The sequence below is a fragment of the Athene noctua genome, chromosome 30 (genome assembly GCF_965140245.1).
Source record: "Athene noctua chromosome 30, bAthNoc1.hap1.1, whole genome shotgun sequence".
NCBI lineage: Eukaryota > Metazoa > Chordata > Aves > Strigiformes > Strigidae > Athene > Athene noctua.
Genome location: NC_134066.1, coordinates 1,500,692 through 1,523,193, shown reverse-complemented (window position 1 = coordinate 1,523,193; position 22,502 = coordinate 1,500,692). Strand labels below are relative to the sequence as shown.

At 51.0% G+C, this 22,502-nt stretch overlaps 2 protein-coding genes across 3 annotated transcripts in view; both read left to right on the top strand.

Moving 5' to 3' along the window:
• Window positions 1-466: 466 nt before the first annotated feature.
• Window positions 467-2,655, top strand: ATP5MC2 (ATP synthase membrane subunit c locus 2). Its single transcript, XM_074929604.1, has 5 exons — window positions 467-546; window positions 1,294-1,367; window positions 1,900-1,977; window positions 2,135-2,337; window positions 2,421-2,655. Exons 2-5 carry the CDS (start codon window positions 1,329-1,331, stop codon window positions 2,533-2,535), a joined length of 435 nt encoding a protein of 144 aa, XP_074785705.1. The 5' UTR covers window positions 467-546; window positions 1,294-1,328; the 3' UTR covers window positions 2,536-2,655.
• A 617-nt stretch (window positions 2,656-3,272) lies between these two features.
• The window catches only part of LOC141972025 (cyclic AMP-dependent transcription factor ATF-7), a 66,109-nt gene continuing 46,879 nt past the window's right edge, over window positions 3,273-22,502 (top strand). For both annotated transcript variants that reach the window (XM_074929759.1, XM_074929760.1), the window contains exon 1: window positions 3,273-3,357. The gene's annotated coding sequence lies outside the window, so the exon portion shown is untranslated. The remainder of the gene's footprint in view (window positions 3,358-22,502) is intronic.

Below are 22,502 nucleotides of genomic sequence, written 5' to 3'. Positions count from 1 at the left end.
ACTGTCCCCCCTCCCAGCACCTTGGGGTGTCCGAGTCCCCCAGCACCTGGGGTGACACCGCCCCCCCCACACCCTGGAGGGCCCCTAGCAGCCTCGGGTGTCCCCCAGCACCCTGGGGTGACACTGTCCTCCCCCCCTGCACCTTGGGGACCCCCCAGCACATTTGGGTGTCCCCCAGCTTCACACTCCTTGTAGACACACACGTGCCCCCCCCCGCACCCCCTCCCGTCCCGTCCTCCCCCCCCGCGAAACGGCGCCCGCAGCGCCCTTCGCCGCCGCCAGGGGGCGCGGTGCTCGGCCCCGCCCCCTCTGTCTAGACTCCGCCCCTTCCCCAGGCCCCGCCCCCGCGGCGCGCTGCGTCCCGCCGCCCCGCAGAGGGCGCGCAGCCCCCGGCCCCGCCCCCTCCCAGCCCGCAGGCGGCGCCGCGGGGCGAGCGGCGCTCTAGGCGGTGCCGCCGGAAGCTTCTCGGTGGTATTTCCGGGAAGTACTTCCGGGCGCGCCTGCGCAGTCGATGCCTCCGCGACCTGCCCGCCGCCGGTACGGCAGGTGAGCGGCGGCGGGTCGGGGCGTGAGGGGAGACACCCCCGGGGGGGGAGAGACTCCGGTGGTGGGGGCAAGGGGAGGGGGAGAGAGACCCCCTCAGGGGTGCGGGAGAGCGACGGGGTTCCCCTCTGGGCTGCGGGAGGGGAGACCTCCTTCGGGGGTGGGGGACGGCGGTGGGAGACCCCCCACACACACAGGGGGGGTCAGTGGGGACAGGGACGGGGCATCCCCTCACAGACTGAGTTTTGGGGTGACCCCCCCGCACGGTTTTGGGGCGCTGTCCCCTCACGATGCTTTCTGGGATGATCTCCCTCCACGCTGGGGTTTCCCCCCACACTGTGCTCTGTCCTCTCCAGCCCCCACGTCCCCTGGTCAGGCCTGGGGGTCCCCAGGCCGTGACCCCCCCCCAGGGAATGGGGCCGAGGTGGGAGCCCCAGAGCCTGTCCCACCTCACGGGGACCAGGGGCCTCATTGAGCTCCTGGGCGGGTGAAACCTTTCCCCCAGGATTTGCACTGGAGCAACTCCAGGACCCCAAATTCCTGAGTCCCGAACTGCCACTGTGGTGGCGTTCAGCCAGGAGCTGTCACCTGGGTGACAAAGACATGTCCTGCCCTGCCATTCCCATGTGGCTCAGACCTCCTGTGTGTCCCCAAGTCCTCCGCCTGTCCCGGGGGTTCACGCTGCATCCGCGAGGCTGGATCCCACGTGCTGCAGCTCCTCACGCCCCGGTGTCCGTCTGTCTTTTCCAGCCACGTCCCGTGCGTGTGTCCCTCCGTCCCACACCATGTACGCCTGTGCAAAGTTCGTCTCCGTTCCCGCGCTAGTGAGTAGTGACAAACCCCTCCTTCGCTTCCCCTCTGTGGGACGAGGGGGTGCGCGGGGGAACGCGTGACCCCCTCAGGGACACGGGGAGGGGTTTGGGGACATTTTCTGCAGGTTTAGACCCACCCTGGGCTGCACTGAAGGTGAGCGGAGCCCCGAGTGCTCAGCCGCTCTGGTTAAAGATCGTTTGCTGTCCCTAGATCGTTACTAATTACCCACGTGGAGGTGGATACGGCGCTGGGAGGAAAGCGCCTTTGGCTGGGGGCCAGTCCTGGCGGCAGGCGGGATCCGTATGCCGATGCCTGTGGCCGTGGGGTGCCCTCAGCGGGGCTCTGGGTGCTGGATACCAGGACAGGCTCTCCCAGCTGGGTGCTGCTTGCTTATGGGGTGCCCTGAGGGCTTGAGCAGGTTTGGGGGTTACTGGAGGTGACAGTGGTGGCTTCAGGGTACCCTTGGGTGGAGTTTTGCTGCCCTGGGTGGACACAGGGTGGGGCACCCCCCCCCCCCAAATCTGAGGGTGCTGTGCCTTGCAGGTGAGGAGGAGCTCGCGGGTGCTGTACCAGCCCCTCTCTGCCTCCGCGCTGAGCAGCCCTGAGGCCCGGACAGAGCAGGTAACGCGCCCAACTCGGACTGGGGGACGCTTGGGGGGGCTAGGGGGTGCTGAGCACCAGCCCTGGAAGGGGTGCAGGGAAGCGACTGTGCCCCCTGCCCGCTCTGGGGCTCCCCGAGAGGCTGCGGGGAGCTCAGTGGGGGGAAACTGAGGCCCAGGGTGAGGTTAGTCCCCTCCTTGCCCACCCTCCCGTCCCCCAGGCACGGCCGGGCGCCTGCCGGACCATCCAGACAAGCGCGGCCCACCGGGACATCGACACCGCCGCCAAGTTCATCGGTGCCGGCGCTGCCACCGTGGGAGTGGCTGGTTCCGGCGCCGGCATTGGCACCGTCTTTGGGAGCCTCATCATCGGCTACGCCAGGTCAGGGGGGGCCACCGGGGTGGGAAATGGGGGTATTGGGGACCTGCTATGGCCCCGCTGACCAACCTCTCCTCTCCCTGCAGGAACCCCTCGCTTAAACAGCAGCTCTTCTCCTACGCCATCTTGGGCTTTGCCCTCTCCGAGGCCATGGGGCTCTTCTGCCTCATGGTGGCCTTCCTCATCCTCTTCGCCATGTGACGGAGCTGGTGACATTGACAGAGCCGGCCCCCTGCTGTGCCCGGTCCCACTCTGGGGGGCAGGGGAGAGCCCCGACCCCGCCACGGGCGGGAGGGGAATAAAGACGGTTTGATAACGGGGTCTCAGCTCCTCGCGTCTCCTTGGTGGCCCTGTCCCACGTCACTTGCCTGAGGCTGGCGCTGGGGCACGGCGCAGCGGGGGGGACCTCGCTGTGCTGGGCTCGGTTTTTCCCCTGGGGAGGTGACGGCGTCCCCAGGGTGGACACCAGGTGCCTGAGGCTGAGCCCTGCTGCCACCCTGAGCCCTCCGCCATGTCCCCAAGGGGATGGGGACATTGTCGGGGGAGCCCTGGGAACTGCGTCCTGGGCTGTCCCCTCCGCCCGGGGGACGTCAGCCCCTCGGGGACGCCGCAGGGCGGGGGTTGAGGTGTTGGGTGCGGGTGTGGGGGGTGTCCCGCTGTCCCCGCACGATACAGGGTCCCCCCGGGCGGTCGCTCTGTCCCGTCCCCCCCCCCGTCCCCCCCCCCCCCCCCACACACACCCCGAGGCCTCCCTCTCTCGGCGCCCGCCCCGCCCCGGAGAAGGCGTGTCCAGTCCCGCCCCTCCGCGTCGAAGCTCCGCCCTCTGCCGTTCCCTATTGGCCGCGGCGCCGTTCACTCCCCCGCTCCCTCGGGTCTCGCGAGAGTCTCGCGCGCGGGGAGAAGGTGGAGGAGTGGCGGGAGGGGAGGGGGGGGGCGGAGGGGAGGCGGGAGCCCCAGCGCGAGAGGCAGCGAGCGCGAGGCCCCGGCGGCGGCGCGGCCCGGCCCGGCCCGGCCCTCCCTCAGGTAACCGGTGGCGCCCGGGCTCGGCGGGCGGCGGGGCCGGCCCGGACGGGGGCGGCGGCGACAGGAGGAGGAGGAGGAGGAGGAGGCGGCGGGGCAGCCCCCGGGGGGGGCCCGCGGGGAGCCCCGGCCGGCCCCTCCCCCCCACAACTCTCCCCGAGTTTTCGTGAGGCAGCCGCTCTGCCCACCCTCGCTGATTGACAGCGCGCTCCGACCAATCGGCTTGCCGTTAGGCTTGGAGTGGCGGGCGGCGCGGCCAATGGCGGCTTAGGGGGCGCCGCGTTGGGGAAAGCCCCGCCCCAGGTGGGAGGGGCTGATGGAAGCAGAGAGGGGCCCGGGCGGTGCCTGAGGGGGGGGCGAACCCGGAGGCCAGGGGGGCCCCGGGGTGGGGGAGACCTGGGGAAATGGGGGGCTTGGTAGGCACGGGGGGGGGTGGGGTGGGAGGGTCAGGGGGATACGGGGCGTCAGGAGGAAGGGGGGGGGGAGTCTGGGGGGACTCAGGAGCGGGGGCCTTGGTGGGTCTGGGAGAATACGGGGGGGGGCTTAAGAGATTGGAAATAGGGGGCACTGAGGGGTGGGTGTCTTGGGGGTTTGCAAATATGGGGGACTTTGAGGGGTCTTGCGGTGGGATTCTGCAGGACGAACCCTGAAAATGTGTTGGGGAGTCTTGAGGGACTGTGAGTGGGGGGGCCTGGAGGGGTGGGGGGGCTTTGGAAGGTCGGAGAGAATTTGGGGGGGCGTGGGGGGTGTCTTTGGAGCTTGTAGATAGAGGAGACCTTTTGGTGTGCAGAACCAGGGGGGACCCTGAGGAGATACGGGGTGTCTTGAGATACCTCCGGGGTTAGAGCACCCTTGGGTGGGATCCTGTGGGGGCCCCCCCCCGAAGTGCAGGTGCTGGGGGACCCCCTTTAACTGGGACTCTTGTCCTCTGGATTAAGAAGGGTTTGGGCTCAGTGTGGTGGCTTGCGACTCTTTTGGGGCAGCTGGGGAGGATCCAGGCCAGGGTCCAAGTTCCAGGCCCACGTGTGGGGGCTCCCAGTGGCGAGTGGATGTGGAAAGGTCATGGAGGGGTTGTAGGTGCCCGTGGGAATGGGGGTGAGGTGGGAAACAGGGTGTAGGCTGGTGAATGGCTGTGGGTCTGCAGGGGGTTAGGGGGGCTCTCGGCATCCGTGACTCCCACAGCACCGAGTAAAAGACGACACGCAAACAGCAGGAATCACAGAATGAAGTAGTTTCTTCCTAAGTCTGAAGCGGTGGTTAAATCTCACTGGGGCACTTGGAGAGCTCAGACTTCTGAGAGCTTGTGGGAGAGGTGAGGTTTCACCGTGCACTTGCTCATCTGGCGCTGTGAAATCTCTTGCCCCTTGGTAGCTCCAACTTTGTGAGCTCAACCTGGGTCACGTCTCCAGGCTGGTTTGTTCCTACTGCCAGAAGCGTTGGTATGGAGCCCCTCAACCTGCCTAAGGCAAAGAGATCGGCTGGTTCAGGTGTGAGATGAAATGTGGGTGACAACAAAAACTCCTTGTTCTGCTCAGCTTTCCCTGTTTTGTTCTTTCTGCCTCTTTGTCGCCTCTTCTTCACCAAGTCCCATCATCTTCTTTACGAAGTTATCACTTCTTTCCCTGCTCAGGTCCCTCTAAAGACAACATTTCAGTTTAACGTTCAGGAGTACAACATAAAAATGTTGCTAACGCTTCAATGGACTTCCCAATTTATTTCGCCTCGCTGCAGTGCTTGTTGGGCAGGACTTTCTTCCACCAGGCATGGGCTGAAGGGGTTGTCTAGTTCTTTGCAAACGGCTTTAAAAATAGTTGTCACTAAAAACGCAGTCATTTCTGGAGAGAAGTTCAGCAGCAGTCCTCAACCACTGGCTCTATTGAACAGTTTTTTTGGATTGGGGTTTTCTCAGCGGAGACTGAGAATAACTTCACTGTTTTTGAATGTAGAGAAGTTTGTGGGAGGTGGATTGAACAGCCAGATTCCTGTTTGGAAAACGAGGAGAGTTATCCTTGCTCCTTGTTTCCTTTAAGTGAGAGATCATATTCACCTTCTGTGCCGTGAGTGGGGTAATTAGTGTTGCCAAGTGTAATCACTTTGCGGACTGGAGAGTGCTGGAGTGCTTGTTTGCTCTTAGTGTTAAAAACAAACAAAAAAGGTGTGGGTTCAGCTGGTGGAGGCAGCTAGTCAGCAGTCGACCTGTGAGGTTTGTAATGATTACCTGTGGCCGGGAAGGCTTTTTCTCAGAAGAGTGTTTTATTTCTGATCCTAGAAGTTGGTTGGGAATGGAGAAGTGGGAGACTATTTTAGTACCTGATAGACCTCACTGCTTTGAGAACTTTAACGCAGCTATGAATTTCCTTAATTGTGTGCCAATCCTCTGGTTATACCTAATTGTTGTATGTTAAAACACTTCCTCTCCTTTCTGGCACTTGCCTGTCAACTAACTGTAAAAAATTATCATGTCCACCTTACCGCTTAGCCAAACTAGGCGTCTAGTTATTTTAATCTTTCCTTGTAAATCAATCCCTCCAGCTGCTTAACTATATTTTCCTGAATGCCTTCCAATTTGCCAATATCCTTCTGATACTGAACAGCTTGGGGTTGAACATGGTTTGCATCAGCGTGCTGGGGATCGGGACTTTCCCTCCTCGCTCTCTGCTCAGTTTATAAGAAGGAAAAGCTTTGCACAAACTTGGTGACTATGTTAATCCTCCCACTTGCAATTTGTCTTTCGCTCTAACAGCTTTTCTCTGTTGGGGGCTATTTCTAACATTAATTTCTACTTATTCTTGCTCATATTTCTGTTTTCTCAAGGTTTCTTATTTTCAGGTCTTCTCCAGCGTTTCCCACCACGTGTATTTAGTGCTCTGATTTTTTTTTTTTTTTTTTCCTCTGTGTGATTTATGAAGATGTCAGGTGAAAATGAACTTGCTGTTGGGCCTTGCCGCGTCCCGCTGTCAGACGCTCAGCCCACTTTGGTAGGTTGGAAGTGTCATCATCCTTTTTAACCTGGTTGGCAGGGCTGTTGCTGGTCTGAGTTAACTTGGAAGCGCGGTACGATCCGTGCGGCACGACGGCAGTGGTGATTGCGTATATATGCTGTGTAGGAAGGTGGTGAAAATAAAAAGACGTGGCTTAAAAAACCCTCAAATTTCTCATGAATCTTTATTCCATCTCTTCTGAACCCCCAAGGAGCCTGACCGGAGGAGACGCTGCCTGTGGAGGACGTCCTCAGGATGGCTAAAAGGGGGTTTGTGGATGTGGCGTGGAGCAGGCAGGAAATTTCCCTCGCCCGTTCTGAGAGATGGGGAAGTTTGGGAGAGGAAGCCTGAGCCGATGGGTGTGAGAGGATGGTTGAGGGGGAGAAAAAAGCCGAATCCTTCCATCCTCCTTGAACACGCAGGAGTTCCTGTGATGGGGGCACTGGAGCTCTTCTCCAGGAGTCCAGAGGGGATCAGGGCAACAAGAACACATCCTCACCCAGAGCCGGCCGTTGCCTCTTTGTGGTGGAAATATTTTTAAAATGGCTTAATAAAATACGCTCAGCTTCTGGCAGGCCTGGTGGTGCATGTGTTGGTTTTTGCAGCATGTGTTAGTGGAGAATCTCTGGGTTGGATTTTGTTTTGGATTCATTTTCTGCTGCATCACATGTGATGCTTTTTTGTGTTTTGTTTGTTTTTTTTTTTTATCCTCCTGACTTTCTTGGGGCCTTTTTTTCTTCTTTTTTTTTTTTTTTTTTTTTTTTTTCCTTCCTAGCACCAAGAATTGAGGCTAGATTTCCAAAACCACTCTTCCTCCAGTCATTTAGCACCCAACTATGATGCATTTTGAGAGGAAATGCTGGGAGAAAATATTTTTTTGTAACAGACCTTCAGGACTGGGGACCTGTTGCTTCCTGTAACTTCGTTATTTATTCTTTCCCCCCTTTTAAAGTAATCTAGTTTCTTGGTTTGAGTTTCAAGGAGCTTGTAATGCAGCGGGTGTGTGCTGAGTAGTGTAGGCCGAGCAGAGATGTAAGCAAGGGTCTCCCTGGGGAGTTAGAAATGGTTTCTCTTTGGTGTAGAGGTGTGTAGGAAGCTGCCTATAGAGACTAAAACAAAGCATATTTATAGCCTCGCTTCCTTTTGAATATAAAACGTTATATAATAAATAAAATTAATAAATGAAAGGTTTTGATCAGCCTTCACATCACAGTATTTGTCACATCTTTGGCTGATGACTTCCTACCTCGTGTCACTTGAAGTCTTCACCCAATCTCTTAATTCTGCTCCTTCTCCGCTGCTTCAATTCGCTTTGCCCAGATCTAAAAAGTTAAGTCTAAGCCTCGCTTTGCCGCCGGGAGCAGGAGGTTGAGCCTGGTTGAGCTGTACCAGTGGCCTCAGCCCTCCGGGCAATGCACTGGATGCCAGGCTGGGGGGAGCACACCCAGATTTCCAAACTTCCAGCCCTTGGAGCTGCTGGCGTCCACAGAGGTTCCTCTCCAAACTGCTGGTTAATACTCAGCGTGCTCGGGTTTGTTCTTCCTCTTTAGAGCTGATATTTACAGTGTGTTTTGCTGCAATTAGTCTTGGCTCATGGGAGTTTGGCTTAATTGCTTCTCTGAGGTTCAATTTCATAATCTTCCAAGAGGCTTCTTGCCTTTTTTTTTTTTTTAACCCCCCCACCTCCCCGATACACCTGGTGGGGCACGTGCTGATGCAGGAGCCAGCCGCACAGAAGCCTTTATATAGCACACGCTGTATTTTAGTGCATGCCAAAGTTTGACATTTGTTTTTGAAACATGATAAATTCAGCGCCTTAACCAGCTCCAACGCAGTGTGGTTTCGCTGAGGCTAAACCTAATTTTAATGCAGGCTAATTATTTAGTGGAGCGGGATTTTTTTGGCTTGCACCTCTTTCCTCTCAGCTCTTTGCTGGGCTGGTGGTGGGAGGCCAAGCTGGCCCCGATGAATTTTCCTCCCTCCACATCTCCCTTTTGCTGCTCTACACGAGCAAGGGCTGCCGTCCCGCATCGGGACAAGCATGGAGCTGAGCTCTCGGGGTTACAGCAACGATTTAGTGAAGTTTCTTAACGAAAGCAACAGCCTTCGGCTCGCGGGGAGCGACGCGGGGCTGGTGAACGGCTCAGGAGCGAGCCAGCCCGCGGAGAGCCTGCAGCGGTCTGGAATGCTGCTCTGGTGTCCCACCCTTGTGCGAGAGAGTAAAGCAGCGGTGGAGACGCGGTGCCAGCCGTTGCAAGCTGGTTCTTGAATAAACAAAGCTGCTCTTGCCAGCTACAGGCCGCGCTGCCCACTGGGGGTATTTCTCTGTGCAGGCTCTGCAGAGCTCTGAGCTCTCTTTGTGAGGCGCAGCTACCAAAAAACCCTACAAGAGAAGCTGTACAAAGACGTTTTCCTCCCCTTCTCCCCCTGCCCAAAAAAAAGTTTGAACTCCTTGGGTATGAAAAGCACGTTGTGCCTAGAGTTCAGAAGAGTGTAAAGCAGCAAAGTTCACCATTTCTCTGCCTTTTGGGGACGCGCTGCCACGCTTGCAGTGTTGCTGTTAGCAGAGCTCTTGCACAGCTTGCTTTGCTTTTTTTTTTTTTTTTTCTGCTCATGGAGAATGTTTTCAGCCCTGGCTGGCAAAGACCTCATTCTGAATACCATTGTTACTATTTAAAATAATAATAATAAAATAGAAGTCTTTCACAGACTTCAGTGTATTAAGGACTTGGCTAGATGTGGACTTGGCAGTGGTAAGGAATAAGCAATGCCCAAATGAGTGTATTTATACCTGAGTAACTAACCGTACCGAGCTGTCTTATACCCTTTAACTGCTTCCAAAGTGAGTAAACCAGACTTGGAGCAGAACATGGCTTTTTGGGGTTTCTGCCAAAAAGCTCTCGTTGGTGCTGAGTCTGCTGAGATGAAGGGAACAAATCTCCAAATCGCGCAGCACTTCATGCGTGCGATTATTTAAAATAGCCAACGTTTAAAATAGACTTGTTTCTAGAGGTACAGCTGGTCGTGTCCGCGACTGAAGATGCTGGAAATCCTTAGAAGTTTTGAAAGTGAGGTTGAACAACCGCCGCTGAAGTTGGAAGTAGGTTGCGTGTGGGCAGGGAAAGCTTTGCCAATTAATCTCCTCACACTGAAATGTAGTTTTCTTCTACCTCATGCCATTCTCATTGCAGCGGGATCTGAAGGTGTAGGCTTGGCCACCTTTCACAGGCCATTCTTCCGCTGTTGCTGTGGTAGGAATATTCCCTTATTTTTTTGGAGTGTTGGTAAAATAGAGCTGGAAGAGGAGCTGCAGAGGGAGATGAGATCCAAAGGCCGATTGTCACCAGGGGTGACAGCAGCTGGGTGCCAGGTCTCCTGGAATTAACTGTTAGGTCCGGGAAATGTGAAAGCAGAGACTTAGCTGAGCATCCCGCAGCTGAGGGGGGGGATTTGCTGTGTGAAAACGGCGCTGTGGAAGTTTATCTACAACCTTAATCGGATTAGAAGCCTTTATATGGCAGAGTGCACTGTTACAAACCTGGAGAGTTTATATAATAAGAAGGAGCATTGCTCATCGTCCACATCCTTGCTCTGACCGAGCCATGTGCAAAGGGAACGTGACGAAATGTGATTTTTTTTTTTTTAAACATAATCCTGGGAGTGTTGGCAGCGTTTTAATGAGCAACTACATTTACTGGTGGAGGTGGTGAGAAACTTCTGAGGGATGCTCGCTCTTCTTGTGGATGTTTTTCATCTTTCTACCCCACATTGCTTTCTTTTTTTTTTTTTTTTTTTTTTTTCTTGAAAGCTCTCTATTTTTAATGCATATAGAGCGCCCGTTTGTATGATCCACGTTTAGGATGCCGTATCCTTCATCTGTGTAAGATTTCACATTTTTGAATTATGTAAACTATATATAGGAAATCATTGCTTTGTTCACTGCTAAACCGCAATCATTCCGAAGGCGGAATGCAGTTCTAGTTAAACAACTCACAATAATGTACCAGATTTCTAGACATTGCTTATGTTTGGAATATTTCTTGCTCCCCTCTGATTTTAGGGCTCGCATATCAAATAATGATGCCATAAAATGTGTGTGCCTTTGAATGCTAAATAAATAAAAATGCCCACATGTGATGTAAATAATAACAGGTGGGACAAAATATTTTTACTTTATGACCACGCGTGCATACAGGAGTGTCGTGCCTTTCCGTCCCCTGTCCCGCTGGTGCCGTTTCAGTTATTTTAATTCATTGACAAGAGTTTTATCCATAGGTAGTCGCTTACATAAGAGGCTCTCCTGTTCTTAACTCCATGCAGCCTTGACTTTGATCTTCCTTTAAAACTATTCACACACCATTGTGGGAAAATATGTTCAAGCTTGACTTGGGCTCTTATGTCCCATTTTCAGCAGCTTTTTTTCTCACTTTCATTGAAACAAGGGCTCTTAAGCAGCTAAATAATTTCAGGAAATGGGACTCCAGTTTCTAGGTCACTTAGGCATTTCCTAGGTAAAATAATGCATTCTCTAAGGCTTGTCATGGCTTTCTTATAATTATCTCTACTCAGTAAGAAACAGTGAGTCTCTTAGGTTTTTCCTTCCTTTCTTAAACTTGAATTATTTCTCTCTCCTGTAGTAGATCTCTTGCAATATGTTGTCCCTGCTGTGAAGAAGTATATAGCTGAAGATGTATCACCACTAATGAAGAAGCACAAGGCGACCCAAGAGCCATAGTGCCAAGCTCTGGAGGCTGTTAGAGGATCTGTTTACTCGGTGTGTCATCGTGCTACAAACTCGAATCTGCTGGAAGCACCGCCAGAAACGTTTCCTACCTGGTGATTTCTGCTTAGAGCCTCTTCTTCCGTGGGCTGCAAAGGGTTCAGTTGGTTGTGGTGTAAAGGAGGAAAGAAAAGCTTTTTGCTTGAGACTGTGGGGAACGTTTGTGCCGTGTTGCTTTGGTTAGGGTTGGACGTGGACGTCCTCTTGCCTGTTGTGGCTCTGCGTTCACGCTTAGGTTGTCACCTTGCTCCTGGTGACACATGTACAGCGGGGTCTGCTCTGACCTTGGAGGTGACAGCAGCAGTGGGAATTAGAAGTGTGGAGGCTTGTCTGGTCGCAGTGGGGAGGCTCGGGGCCTTCCATGTGGTTCCTCCTGTTTTGGAGGAGGTCGTGGAGGAACCAGTTGGTGATGAACTGTGCCTGGGGCCTTGCTGCCTCTTGCAGTGTTGAGGGTCTTGCAGTTTGGTCTCTCCCTTGTGTCTTTGTGCAGATATTTTAGGGACGTCCTGTAGAGCCCATTTTACCTTGGGGATGTCCTGTAGAGCCCACCTGTACCTTGGGGACATCCTGTAGAGCCCCTTTCTACCTTGGGGATGTCCCGTGGAGCCCCTCTCTACCTTGGGGATGTCCTGTGGAGCCGCCCCTCTCTACCTTGGGGACATCCCGTGGAGCCCTTCTCTACCTTGGGGACATCCTGTAGAGCCCATCTACACCTTAGGGACATCTGTACCTTGGGGACATCCTGTAGAGTCCATCTTTACCTTAGAGACGTCCTGTAGCGTCCGTCTTTCCTCCAGAAATTGGGAGTGGAAACACAACTTTGGCATATGAGTAATTGGATGATGATTTAGAGATGATCTTTCTCCATCTCCTTGCCTGGAGAAGTTGCTGACTTGCTGGTTTATGTTGGATTTTGTCTCATGTTCATCAAAGGCTTCGAAACCCTTTGGACAGATGCCTTTTCATATTAGAAATCTGATACTTGGCACCTAACTAGAGAAACCTTGCCTATGTTAAAGCATGTTTTGCCAAGCTACGGCTGCTTCAGTGATGTTTGGCAAGGATTAAAGTAGGTATTTGAAGAGCAGCAGCTACTTTTCTCTCAGGAATCTGACTGTGAAAGGAGGAGCGGGAGGACACGTGCTGTTAGTGAGATGGAATCCGAGCTCCTCACACCTGGAAAACACCAAACCTGGGAAGTTCTCACAAGGCATCTGTGCATCGTCGTCCTTCAGGTCTGTGTTGGAGAGCAGAAGCACCTCCCGAGGATGGTTCCAGATCACTCAAGCTTCTTGCAGTTGGTCTCACTTTTTTTGGCTACAGTGTTTTGCATAGATGGAGAAAAAAAAAAACAACAATCCACAACAGTATCCTTCCCTTTGTGCTGCCTGTGATGTACGGGTATCCCTGTGGCTCATCTGGGGCCCAGGCGTGCTGCGATGACACGAGATTTTCTCTAACACCTTGCTCTGAAGTCGGAGGCCAGGCCAGATCTGATCTGGAGACTGGCCAGTGTGAGGAGGCTCTTGGACAATGGAGCTTCTATAATGGTTTTTATCCTGCCAGACCCTAATGTGGAGGCAACGTTAACCAATTACACTTTTTGTTATGGTAACGGTAAACTCGTTACTGTTTGTAAGAGGGTTGTAAGCGGTGTAAGTTGTGTAGCTGGGAGGACTGGTGGAAGCTGTGCTGGGAAAAGCCTTCGGGCTATCTGGTGCTCTCAGCCAAGGGGCTTTGTTGCTCTAACTGCAGGGGGAAAAGCTTTTCTGGTCTCTGTGAAGTTGCTCATAACTGATGCGCTGCTTTTGGGGCCCGTGTTATTCCTTTCACCAGAGTTTATTTTACATTTGCCAGGACTCTGACGGTGCCTCCCTCTCCCATCACACACGCACCGAGAGGGGGAGAGCGACTCTCCTGTGAGGTTCGACCCTTTTCCCAAAGCACCTGGAAATACTCTTTGCAGCTGGGCTGTTACTTCGCTCCTGTGTGAGCTGAGGAAAGCGGCTTTTTAAGTCACTTTAGGGCCAAATGTGAAGCCTGATAGGAAAAGTTGTTCTGATAGCAGCGACTGCAGCTCGCTGGGGTGGTGAAGCTCCACGGCCTGTTTTAAGGCACTTACAAATGAGGGTTTAGCATGTCTTCGATATGTCGAGGTCATACAGTCCCAGGTATTTGGGGATGCTCTTGTGGGGAGGGGATCCTCTCCAAGCTCAAGAGCAGTGCTGAACACCCAGAAAGGTACAGTCAGATGGTTAAGTGGTCAGACTTTGCTTTCACCCTGCGCTGTAGGTTAACTCGTAATGACTTGTTAAATACTGTATGTCTGTTGGAGATTTACTTCAAGCGAGTTCCTTGCCAATATTCCAGTTTATACAGTTGGGTTTGCTTTATCAAGCTTATAAAGCATAAGGGTGTTACACCTCTAAAGCAGATTTTATAGCATCGGCTTTTGGCCTTCTTTCCCAGATGACAATTTTAAGCTCTCTTGTAGCTTTTTGGTTACAAAGCAAACATTCTCACTCCTTCCCTCACACCCCAAAATAGCTTTCAAGTCAAAGTCTAGAACTAACAGCAGCCTGTGCGTTTTCACTGAGCTTGATGGTGGCCTCTCCCTGTAAAACTTAAAATCTTTCGCAATGTCTTTGGGCGTGCAATAGCTGGCGAAAGTCAAACAGAGATCTGGGCACCCAGAGGTGCAGAACAAGCTCTGTTCCTAAGTCCCTGCAGGCATCTAATTTAGTTTGAGAGTCAGCAGTCATTCACCGGTGGAAATTAGGTGCCAAATGGACTTTACAAAGCACCTAAAAGCAGGTTGGGCACTAACCCTCTATCTTGGAGAGCTAACCCTGCCACAAGGAAGCCGAAATGTTGAAGTGGCTTGTTTTCTTGGTTTGTTTTTTTTAAGGAAGAACTTGACCTATCGGGTTTTTTACCCCACTTCAGGATGGGTTACGGTGCTCTGACTCCTCACCGCGGCGTCGCAGGTGAAGCCGGGGCGGCGTGGGGAATGCTAAACCCGAGCGAGTGCTGCAGAAGGACTGGGTTCCCCTCCATGCATTTTCTGGGTGCAGCTGCCTCTGTGACCCTGCGGATCCGATTCAGAGCGCCCTACGCTGAATATTCATCTCCATGGTCAGGAAGCTGGAGGCAGAGAGCTGTTAATGGCTGCGCTTAGAAAAATAATAAAGAGCCTTTCCCGGAACGGTCTCAAAGCAACATGTTTCCTTCCTTGCATTTTAGTGGGAAATCTCTTGCTATTTTTGAGAGCTTGGGGCAGTGCCTTATACTTCCTTCTCTTTTGGCTAGCGGGGTAGAAATGGCTGTCTTAGCCTGACTGTCTTTCCCTTGTACTTACCAAAAAGCAGTTGGGTTTTTGATTGCAACCAACCTCTCTTCCAGTTCCAGCTCCCAGTGGCAATTACAGATTCTGTCTTGAGTCTGCCAGCGATCTTCTATATTCTCCTGTAGTAAGATGTATGCTACAGCACAGATTCTGTGCAGCCATCTATAATAATCTAGTTTATTGTGGTTTTATCTCTTCTTCCCAGTAGCGGTGTACTGCCTGTCCTTGGGGCTTGGTCTAGTGTCTTGAGCACTATTTGTGTTTGAATAGGCTTGTTTGTATCTCAGCTCGGGTTGTTAATGCTCTTGGCATGGCTCCCAGGTCTCAACAAAGTTACCCAAATTGATCTGGGATGGCCTTGCGACTCATTAGTCTCTGAGAATTAATCCCATGTAGCTCAGTCTCATAAAAAGTTAACTCCTAGCTCTGTTTTACCTTTTGCATTTAAACTGGCGTGCCAAAAGGAGAACAGTAGCAAGGAAGCACGGTGACTCGATCAAGGGAAAACAAGCTCTGCCTGCCACAGGTGTAGCAGTACCTGGGCTGTACCTCGTAATAATCCCAGGTGACGAAGACTCCTTTCTTTTTGTTTTCAGGGAAATATGGGGGTTATTATGAGAACGTTGTTTCTGATCCAGTTCTGCCTTTACTCCTGCTGTCAGCTAAGTACTGTAATTTTCCTGCAAAAGTCACAGCCCCCACTGGATCCTCCACCCTTCTTGAAAACTCTCTGCCCTATTTAACAGCCTGGGACAATTGCAGTCAGGTTTTCTGTCTTGCTTGTGGGTAGAAAGACATCTTACCTTTAGCTGCACCTTTGCTTGGCCTTGTTCCTGCGTGCCTTGAGGCTGGGGTGTGTGATGGGGTTTCCGTCTGACTGTAAAGGGTGCTTTTTCATTTTGGAGAGTAAAACAATTCAGAACGCATCCTGCAGTGATACAGGACGTGGCAGTTGCACTGAACCATCTGGGTACCCTCTTTTTGCTTGCAGATGGCATTGCTCATCTCATATAAACACCCTCACCCTGGAGCCCCTGGCAAGAGCCGTTTTGGGGCACTGCTCCTGACACCAAGGCACCGACGCAGTTATCCTGTGTGATTTGTCTGTTTTTCCTCACCACTTCTCCTTCCATTGTTGCTGTAACTCTTGGCAGACTTTTAAAAACTGATGCTGAAATTCCCTAAATTGTCCCTTTTCACAGTGCGGCGCTCAAGCAATTGTTTGTTCTTTTGGCGACTGCAAATCTGAGGGGTAAGAGAGCGCGATGGGAGACTGGAGCCTTTTACTGGATCTGAAAAATAACTGTAGATAAACTCCTGCACAGACAGAATACAGAGCGAGGGAGGCTTGATCGTACCTGCAGGCATCTGTTCATCTTTTGGAAACTAACAGCCCTTTTGTTTCTGCACCGCACCTTTCACTGACAATCTTAACTTACAGTCAGTTCCCTAGGTACGTCCTTTCTCTTGATGTCCCTATCTCTAGCAATTTTCTTTCTTCTAACTCATTTTGCAGCTCATTCTTCACTCAGGTCTTCCTAGGCGAGTAAATCTTAGCAGAGGGAGACTTGTGTCAGCAGAGCGTGCAGTTTGCGTTTGTTTCCCGTTCTACTTTAAGCCTATTTTTAGGAGGTTGCTCTGCAGCTCTTCTGGTTTTGTTTCATAGTTGGTGCAACCTCTAGCTTTAATTTTGTGGTCATATTAATGTAAAGTTTATCCTTATGATTTATGGGAATAAACCATAAATGTGCTTGCACTGGTACGCTAGGAAGCGCGTTTGTGCTGGAGAGGGGAGCAGTGCTGGCACACTCGAAGCAGAACAATTTTTTGCGTACGCCCAAGTGTTTGTTGGGATCTGAAGTATTTCAGCTTGTCTTGCAAGGCACAGATGCAAGAGTGTTGGGCACAAGCATTCCTGCAATAACAATAGTCACATGCAAGTACAACAATAGAGCCTTATTTTTAGAGCATTTTTCCTACCAGCTCTATCCCCCAACATTCAGCAGAGTTTTAATGACCTGGGAGTTTCTTCCATCTTAACACTGAGGTTTAAGGAAAAGGGTTTTTTGATGGGGATTTGAGGTGATCCAGGGGGAGAAAAAAAAAAGTGTTTTCCAGTTTGTGGGAGCTGTGAGGGTCCCGGTGTTGGGTGCAGGAGATGTAGGGCCACTGTTGGAGGGTAACACAGGAGACCCAGCAACGTCCTCGGAGGGGATGAGGGGCCAGTTGCTCATGACTTTTGCAAACCAGCAGAGGCATGACTCAGATTTACAAATCTTGGCTTAAGCCTGCTTCCAGACCTCAGCTGCTTGTCAGTAATTCAGCTGGAACAGGTCCAGAAAAGCTTCGTGAACGCAAAACCCCACATTTGCTCGTACCTGGATCCTGATACGTATGAGAGCGATTGAGTTTCTTACCACTCGGGTGTGGGATATTTGTGGTAACGTGTGCTTGTGAAAGTGTGGCTGTGGCTAACAGGACTAAAAACAATTAAGAGTCTGACTGTGGCCCTTGCTGTGGCATCAGGCTCACGCTGCCAGCCAAAGCCATGACTTGTCCTGTGGCTCCAGGCACACCTCGAAAACTCTTCTCTCTGAAGCTAAAACAGTACATTTGAAAGGATACAGAGCATCTTGGATGAAAAGGTCCATAAATGCTAAATGTGCTTTTGAAAACGTGTATCCTGCTTCTCATGTGTCTTCCTAAACTGTTTCCTAATTCTGGTTTTTAAAATGGGTTCCATGAGGTGCCAACACGTGTCCTGGGGGAAATCCTTTTCAGGAAGGCTGGTCTTTCATTGCTGTTGTTGATGCATGTAATATGTCTAATTCCTTTTAAGGGAGTTAAAATATTACCCCTAGGTGTCTGTCTAGACTAGGATAACGGGCTTAGTTTTTTTCTTAATGGGCTAGTTAACATGCTTTGGGACCACTTCAGTTTATGGACTGGTGTACCAGGGGGAAAGTAGCATATGGGCTGACTTTAATTTCTGCAGGAAGAATTGAACTTTTAAATAAGTGGAGATTTTGATTATTGAGGTAAGAAAAACTGGCTTATCCCCAGCCCAGTGTCCCAGTCAAGTTCTCTGCTGGAAATAGAGGCTTTGCTGGGCAGCTCAGTTCACTGGGATAGGAAAGGGAGGTTTTGGCTTTCGTTGGATACTACCTCAGCCTTTTCCCCTCCAGCTCTTACAAGTACCAAGAGCCTGTTTAGATGGGTAAAATAAATATTTTAATTTTAAAGATCATCCTGTCTATAGATAAACCTGGGCATCGCTTTTAACCTCTCTAGAACTTCACACCTAGATTATGGTCCTTTGCCAAGTTTAAATGCTACCTTTTGTTAGTGTGTGATGTACCTGCCAGCTGCTGCTCTTATCCAGGGAGGCAGAAAGGGATTGGGATGAGTAAGGTGTGTGCGTGCGTGGATGTTGGTGGGGAAAAGGGATGATTGAGAAATTCAGCAGTGATGGTGGGAAAAGGCAGAAGTCTTCTAGTAGACTGGGGAGAATCTTGTGCAAGAGAGGGAGGGCCTGGGCTGGGGGAAATGAGCTGCCTACTAAAACCACTCTTAAGTAGAATGTCCTAGACTGGACTCCCTTCCTCCTTCCCATCCCAGCAATTCCTTTGCACTCTCTTCTGGTGGACTTTTGGGAGAAGTCATAAGGAAGAATAATAGTGAAGCAACTTCCCCAGGCACCCATTAGAAACGTATGTGGAGCTTTACATCCCTAAAACGATGGTAGCGGGGGGGTGTGTGTGTGTGTGTGAATCTCCTCCAAATTACAGTGTGCTTTGTCATCACAAAACTGGCAAAGGCTTGTCCAGCTGTGCCCTCACACGGCTCCTTGGGAAGAGTCTGCTCTTCTCTTGCTGTTGTGTAGAAGGAGGCACAGTGATGTTTAATCCCCGGTGCTGGGGGCAAAATTCTTCACTTCCATCTGTCTGCCTTCCCTTTGCAGGGGCTTGCCTAGATTAGGGATCCTCACGGCTACCTTGGATTACAGTTGATCCTGTCTACACCAGGTATTGCAAACAGGTTAGTTAAAACACAGTCCTAAATGTATTTTAATCTAAGGGAATATTCTGAAACGTGGAGATGACCTTCTTCTGTTAGGCTGAAACTTTTGAGGGGTCAGGATAGTTCCAAAGTGGTAAGTGGTCTCCTCTTCGGAGCAGCTGTATCAAAGCCTGTGGGTCTCCCGATGTCCATTATAGGGGTGAATTATTAGTCACGGAATCATTCAGGTTGGAGAAGCCCCTCGGGATCATCGAGTCCAACCCTCAGCCCGACTCTACAAAGTTCTCCCCTACCCCACATCCCCCCCCGGCTCATCCCAACGGCCCTTAAACCCCCCCGGGGATGGGGACTCCCCCCTCCCTGGGCAGCCTGTTCCACTCTCTGGCCACACTTTCTGTGAAAAATTTTTTCCTCATGTCCAGTCTAAACCTCCCTTGGATTGCCACCTTCTTCATAGCTGAGAGCAAACTCTGGTGCCCAGGTTCAGCCTGTGATAGATTTTTTTTTTTTCATTTATGACCCTCCATGGTTCTAAGGGGATTTTTGTATGATTTGAGTTCTGCCGGTGCTAATTTGATATTTTGATTTGTTGAAGGGTTTTCCTTTTTAATTCTCTTGACTCTTCACAAGGGAATTCTTCCAGCAAGTTTCAGGTGGGTCTGCTGACTGAATTATTTATTAAGCAATCTGCAGTGTGCTTGGTGTATTACACACAAAATTGATGTGGTGTCTGCACCACTGTGTTCACACTCTTGCCTCAGATTTTCCAAAGCCTCAAAGTAAAGTAGATTGTCTCCAATTCTTTCTTCATCAGACCAATAATCATCTCCAAAACAATGTCTTGTAGTTCTTCTGAACTTAATAGAGGCCCTCTGCTATCAATAAAGCCTCAGGCTGCCCCAAATGCTCTTTTGATAATGGACATTTAAAACATGCTGCCTCATAGCACACAGAGCAAAATACTTAACTTTATTATGCATCAGCTGTGACTTGATTACTTTTTCCTTTAAAAATGCATGTGATCCCTCCCAGCTAAGGACTTGAATTAACAAAAGGCTTTGCGCACGAGTTCCTTGCGGAATCAAAACTTTAAATACCTTCATACCCTACAAATGCCATTCTTGCAGCAGTGGAATCAGTGGAGCCTACGTGGGTGTGCAGTTAATCTCTAGAGGGTTCGTTTTCTCCAGCTGCAAAGCAATTGTCAGTGGGTTTCCCAGGATCCCAGCACAGGGCAGTGATGGAGCTGGGAGTAGGACTTGGGGGGAACGTTGCTCCGGGGCTCTGCCTCGTGGTGTTTGCAGAAGAGCCCCTCGTCAGCTCGCTGCCAGCCCAGCATCCTGGGGTGCACTGAACCACTCCACAGAATTATTTCTCATTTATCTCCGTGCCAGAAGTAGGAAGAGGCGACATCCCCAACAAATCAAGAACGAGATTAACTTCAGGAAAAAGTCGTCCCTGCTCTGCCAGCGCTGACACCCTTGGATAAGCAGTGCTGGAGAAACGGTGGCCCTTGTCCTGGCTACACTTGTCTGGCCTCACAGACATCCCCTTGCCACGCTGCAGTTGCTTTGGTGAGGAGTTAAAGTTGCAGTTGAAGGTGGGAATGAGATCCACGACGGAGCAGATGCGCCCTTGGATGCAAAGCTCGTGTTTAATCCGTTTTTCTGCGTGCTGTGCGTGCTCCCGAGGAGTTGCTCCCGTTGAGAGCTCTGCTCTAGACAAGCCAGTCTTGAGGAAATTTGTACTCTTAAGTACCCTGTGGGAACTCCGAGGGGTGCCTGATTATCAGCACAACACACGCTCGAGACTGCTGCGAAGCGTGGCTTTGGGTTTACTTCATTTTCCAGACACCCTATAGGTTATTTGCATGAGTTAATAAGGCAGGAGAGAGAGAAAAGCACAGACAGATTTGGGGAATGCAGCCTATTTTGGTTGAAAATGTCTTTTTGGTTTTTCCACGAGACGGCAGCTGCTTGTCAGGTCTGTGCTGACAGAACTTTGAAGCACGCTTCAGTAATCTGTCTGCATTTCTTCGCTTCCCCTTGCTGTTTCCAACATGCTAAAAATCATCAAAACAGTGAAATACTGTCCCACGGCTGCAGGAAGAGGAATGAGACTGTGTTCCCAGTATCCAATCATCTGCTTATTCTGCCTGTTCTTAAGAATAGAATTTATTGAAGCAATTTATCCTGACTAAATGTGATATAAATCTGAGCACATGTATGTACATACCAGTCATATTCTGTAGTGAACGAGCAGCTAAATCTTTCTTTAAAGAATGAGTGAATCCTCCTGACACTTTGCAAGATCAAGTAAACTGAGGTTTTTGCAGTGTGTTGGTCCTGATTTTTTTAATAGAGCTGCTTGTTATGCTATCAGAAGTAGCTGGCAGGCAGCCTGAAATGCCATTGGGTTTTTGTTTTGTTTTCCTGCTCTCCGTTTCAGTTACTGTTATCAAAACCCCAGGAGTGACAGCTGATCCATTTCTTTAATTTCTCAAATAGCTTTTATATGCATCGGAAGCATAAACACGAGGTAGCGAGACCCTGAAGTTCTTCATACTGGTGAAGGCAGCAGGCTGCTTAAGTGACAGCAGTAAGGACGGATCTCTGACCTGTGTTAATTAAAAAAGCATAGGGTGGGCTGCCCTGTGAAATACAGCAGTCTCCCTCTGTAATAATTATGCCACATGTTTAACAATAAGACTTGTTTGTGGATGGAATAAACACATCCCCAACCTCATCCCCCGCAGCCGAGTTTAAACGTAGGAGGGTGATTTAAACAAGTCTTCAAACGCTTCCAGCACCAGCCTGACTTTGGCAGCGAGGGGCATTACAACTGTCCTTTAAAGTTCGGTGACTTTCTCATTAGCACAGCTCTTAACTTGGAGCTGCTTCATCACTTGACAGTTGTTGAATTCGGTGCTGGACTGGCAGAGGACTTCTGGGTTTTGTGATTTGAGAACAAATGGTAAAAAAACTGAAGCCCCAGGCTGCCTTTGTAGACCAGTTCACCAGCACACCTGGCTGGGAGGGCTCTGGGAGGAGCTTCCAGGCTCTCACACGGTCGTTCCTGGTGCTCTTCACACCATCAAAGTGCCGTTCAAACACCAACCCGTGAGCGCCTACAAGAGCTTTGCCCCTCGCTTTGTAGGTGGGTAACCAATTTGTCAAAGCCTGCACAAATCGTCGACTAAGCAGGGATTGAGAAATCTGGAACTAGTGCCTCTTGCTTCTGCCTTCAGCTTGGCAGACACTGAGGGCAGGTCTTGGGAGCCTTGGGGTGCTGAGAGCTGTGGGACAGATCCTTAAGGGTCTCATGGGTGAGGAGGACAGGCACAAAGTAAGACTGTTGGGAGGGCTAAAAATAAGGTCTGGCTTGCCCAAGACAGCATGTGTTGACTTTTTTTTCATTTTTTATCCCAATATCAAAGTGTTTACCAGCTGCCATACTGCAAAGGTGATGGTAAAATAACTCTAGTAGTCGTTAAGTCGATGTGTCCTTTGTGTCTGGTCTGATTTCTCTTATTATTTTTTTACAGAGAGAGTAGTAATTGGGCTGCCTCTGCTAGGGGTGGGTGATGAAGGCCTAAGCCCTGTCTCTTGACTCATTCAGAGCTGTAGCTTTGTGCAGCTAACTGGAAGGTTTAGGTGTGAAGTGCGGGTAATAAAAAGTGTTGAATCAGTTTTGTGCTTCCCTTCCTTGCAGCGTCAGGGAGTTGATCTGAGCGGTGGTTTGGCGTTACGAGAAGGTTTGACCTCTTCATCCCTCCTTGCTAGAGACAGCTTTTGCGTGTTCAAATTTCCTGAGGGAGCCCTGGGCTTCTCTGTGCCTTCCGAGCAGGTTGTGGCCGTGGCTGGTCTGTCCGCTGGATGGCTACAGGATGTGTGTAAGTCAGGGCCTGAAGGAGATTCCTCTTGGAGGAGGATCGGGTGGTTGTGGATGGAGGTGACATCCCCGTTTGTTTAGGGAGCAGCGGGTCAGTATTTTGGTTTCCTGGGTTCCCAGTTTGGAGGTT

Excerpts from the sequence above, each read along its gene's own strand:
- ATP5MC2 (XM_074929604.1), top strand. The coding sequence starts at position 1,329 with ATGTACGCCTGTGCAAAGTTCGTCTCCGTTCCCGCGCTA. Across the intron at positions 1,978-2,134 it reads CTGAGGCCCGGACAGAGCAG|GGTGAGGTTAGTCCCCTCCT; the intron begins GTAACGCGCCCA and ends ACTGAGGCCCAG. Across the intron at positions 2,338-2,420 it reads CTCATCATCGGCTACGCCAG|GAACCCCTCGCTTAAACAGC; the intron begins GTCAGGGGGGGC and ends CTCTCCCTGCAG.